Here is a 3044-nt window from a genome sequence, read left to right on the forward strand (position 1 = left end):
ACGAGACTTATCCCCAGGGGACCAGGTGCTTCTCAGAAATCTGCGGCCAGGCTCCCTGCAGACCCGATGGACTGGGCCCCACACAGTTATCCTCACCACCCCAACCACGGCAAAATTGCTGGGACATACCGCATGGGTGCACATCAACAACCTTAAGTGGGCACCCACAGGTAACGAATGGACCTCCCAGATGGTGGGACCCACCAAACTCCGCCTGGCTAAGACTCCTCATATTCCTCCTAAGCCCCCCGATCCAAGCAATAGAATGTGAATGTATGAGGAGCACATCCAGATACTCAAAATATCTACCTCAACTAGCCTCCCGGTCCACTACCTACTTTTCCTCCTATACCTATATGCCCGCTATCTGTTACTCGGAGAAAACGCCAACTACCTGTACTTCGAAACACGCCCCCGGAAAAACCTTTTGGACCTCCGAACTCTCTCAAACTAGTCGATCCCCTTGCACCCAGTACCCCAAAACTGGTAAAGTTTGCTGGAACTATCTGGGTCATGCCGGTCTCACTGATGGGGGAGGAGTCCAAGACCAGGCGGCCCGGGAAGTAACCAGACAAAAAGTCATTCAATTAGATAACCAGCTCCAAGCCTCAACCCAGTTTACCTACAAGGGTATTCCCCTTGACATTATAAAAAAGATCCCCACCACTGAACAACTAACAATAACTCTCCTAAATGCCAGCTATAATTTATGGTGGAATGCCACTGGCAGTGAGGGCAGCAACTGCTGGATCTGTTTTCCATTCTCTACACTCTCTAACTTCGTAGGGATCCCTCTCCCAACCAGCTGGCCACTCCCTAATAACACAATCATCAACCGGACGGTCCACATTGGACCTATTGGAGGAAAAATACCAATCATCAACTCCTCCAACTCTCTCACCTTCGACATGACTAACTCTTCCCTCCCATACTGTACTCCCTCAGGTGTATTCCTCTCATGCCCTCAGGGTACCTATCATTGCTTAACTATCAATGACTCCCTAGACTGCACATTTATCTTACTATCACCCTCAACTAACATCTATTCTGATCCTCAACTCCAGTCCATACTATTCCCCCAGCACCGAACCAAAAGGGCTGCCTTCCTCCCCTTCTTGATAGGCGCTGGGATAACTATGGGAGTTGCAACCAGAGCAGCGGGGTTGGGGACTTCCATGGACTTTTACTATAAACTTTCCCAAGCTCTTAACGATGACATGGAGCGGATCGCTGATTCCCTCACAGCCCTACAGACTCAGGTCACCAGCTTGGCAGCTGTCGCCCTACAAAATGGAAGGGCTCTTGACCTCCTAACTGCCGAAAAAGGTGGAACATGTCTATACTTAAATGAACAATGCTGCTACTTTGTTAATCAGTCAGGTATAGTTACTTCCAAGGTCAAAGAACTCCGGGACCGGATCCAGACCAGACGCCAGAGCACATCTTTCTGGGGCTTAGACCCCCACACTTGGGTAACGTGGTTACTCCCTTTGGCGGGACCCCATGCCTAATCCTTCTTCTCATCTCTGTCGCTCCTTGCATGTTTCGATGTTTACAGGAACGCCTGCAAGAACTCACCCGGGTATCTGTCAACCAACTTTTACTTCAGCCCTACTCTCACCTGCCCACCTCCGACTACCCCTAAAGATGCCACACCGCCCCACTACAGGAAGTAGTCAGAGCAGAGTCGACGCCCCCGACACCATTATATAAAACAAAAGGTCAGAATGTTGGGGCCGGACAGGAAGGGAAACTCTTCAAGATGGCGGATACCCCAAAATGGCCAAGGTTCCCATCATCACCTCCTCTTGGGACGCCAATGGATCAATGACCTGCTGACAGCTCAACGCAGGTCCCTACACCTCTCCTTTTGGACTTCCCCAACCGAACCCAATACCCCTCAAACCCCAGAAGAGGAAGTAACTCTGACTGGTCGAATTACAATCCTTCCTCTGCATAGAGGAAGTAACTCTGACTGGTCGGATTACAATCCTTCCTCTGCATAGAGGAAGTAACTCTGACTGGTCGAATTACAATCCTTCCTTTGCATATGAGCCGATCAATAGGAAATAGTTCTGCTTTTCAACTTTATGTAAACCCCTGCCACCTTGTCTTGCGTGCGACTTCCCCGACTCACTGCCCTCTTTTGAGTTGTGGAACCTCGCCCGAGGGTGCCCACAATAAAGATCTGTTCTTGGACCCTCGCTTGTCTTGGCGGTCTCATTTCCATTTAGTTACCCAGAAACCTGACACAAACAACAACAACAACAACAACAACAAAAAAAAAAAAAAAAAAAACAAGAAAAGCAGATGTCGTGGTGCCTGGGTGGCTCAGTGGGTTAAAGCCTCTGCCTTCGGCTCAGGTCATGATCCCAGGGTCCTGGGATTGAGCCCCACGTCCGGCTCTCTGCTCCGCAGGGAGCCTGCTTCCTCCTCTCTCTCTGCCTGCCTCTCTGCCTAGTTGTGATTTCTCTCTGTCAAATAAATAAAAAAAAAATATTTAAAAAAACAAAAAAGAAAAGCAGATGTCCCATGTGACTTGAGTGAAGGCACTTGGGGGAAAACAATGGGGGGAAAGTTGATAGAGTTTTAGCCCTATCCTGAAAGCAATGGAGAGAGCCATTTAAGGAATTTACATTAAGTTAATTCTTCATGTATTATGTAGGTTAAGTAGTTGGTAGTAGTAACGCTCGCAGTAAGAGCCATCTCTTGCACAAATTTAAAGAAAAAGCAGATGCAATATCTCCTCACACCTACCAGAATGACTAAAATGGAAATGATAAATAATGCCAAGTGTTGGCAAGGATGGGAACCCTCATCCACTGAGATAGTGTGTATTACAACAATCGCTTTGGAAAACTTCGTTGGTAGCAACCAATAAGGCATAACCTATGACTCAGCAATCCACTCCGTAAATATACACCCAATAGAAATGTGTACATAGGTCTGCATGTACGTGCGTACAAGATTGTAGCAGCATTGTTCCTAATAACACAAACTAGAAATTTCCCAAATGCTCATCAAGAATAGAATGGGGGGCGCCT

The 3044-nt window shown here is 47.7% G+C and overlaps 1 protein-coding gene across 1 annotated transcript; it reads left to right on the forward strand.

Moving 5' to 3' along the window:
* The first annotated feature begins 356 nt into the window (after nucleotides 1-356).
* Nucleotides 357-1645, forward strand: LOC123936834 (syncytin-1-like). The gene is made up of 2 exons (XM_045997390.1): nucleotides 357-1472; nucleotides 1559-1645. The coding sequence occupies exons 1-2, from the start codon at nucleotides 357-359 to the stop codon at nucleotides 1643-1645; spliced, it is 1203 nt and encodes a 400-aa protein (XP_045853346.1).
* The last annotated feature ends 1399 nt before the right edge of the window (nucleotides 1646-3044 follow it).

Source organism: Meles meles, chromosome 2 (assembly GCF_922984935.1).
Source record: "Meles meles chromosome 2, mMelMel3.1 paternal haplotype, whole genome shotgun sequence".
In the NCBI taxonomy this organism is placed as follows: Eukaryota; Metazoa; Chordata; class Mammalia; order Carnivora; family Mustelidae; genus Meles; species Meles meles.

Bases quoted from the DNA above. Each gene is read 5' to 3' on its own strand.
- LOC123936834 (XM_045997390.1), top strand. From the start codon at position 357: ATGCCCGCTATCTGTTACTCGGAGAAAACGCCAACTACCTGTACTTCG. The intron at 1,473-1,558 runs GTAACGTGGTTA...CGATGTTTACAG, and splicing joins GCTTAGACCCCCACACTTGG to GAACGCCTGCAAGAACTCAC.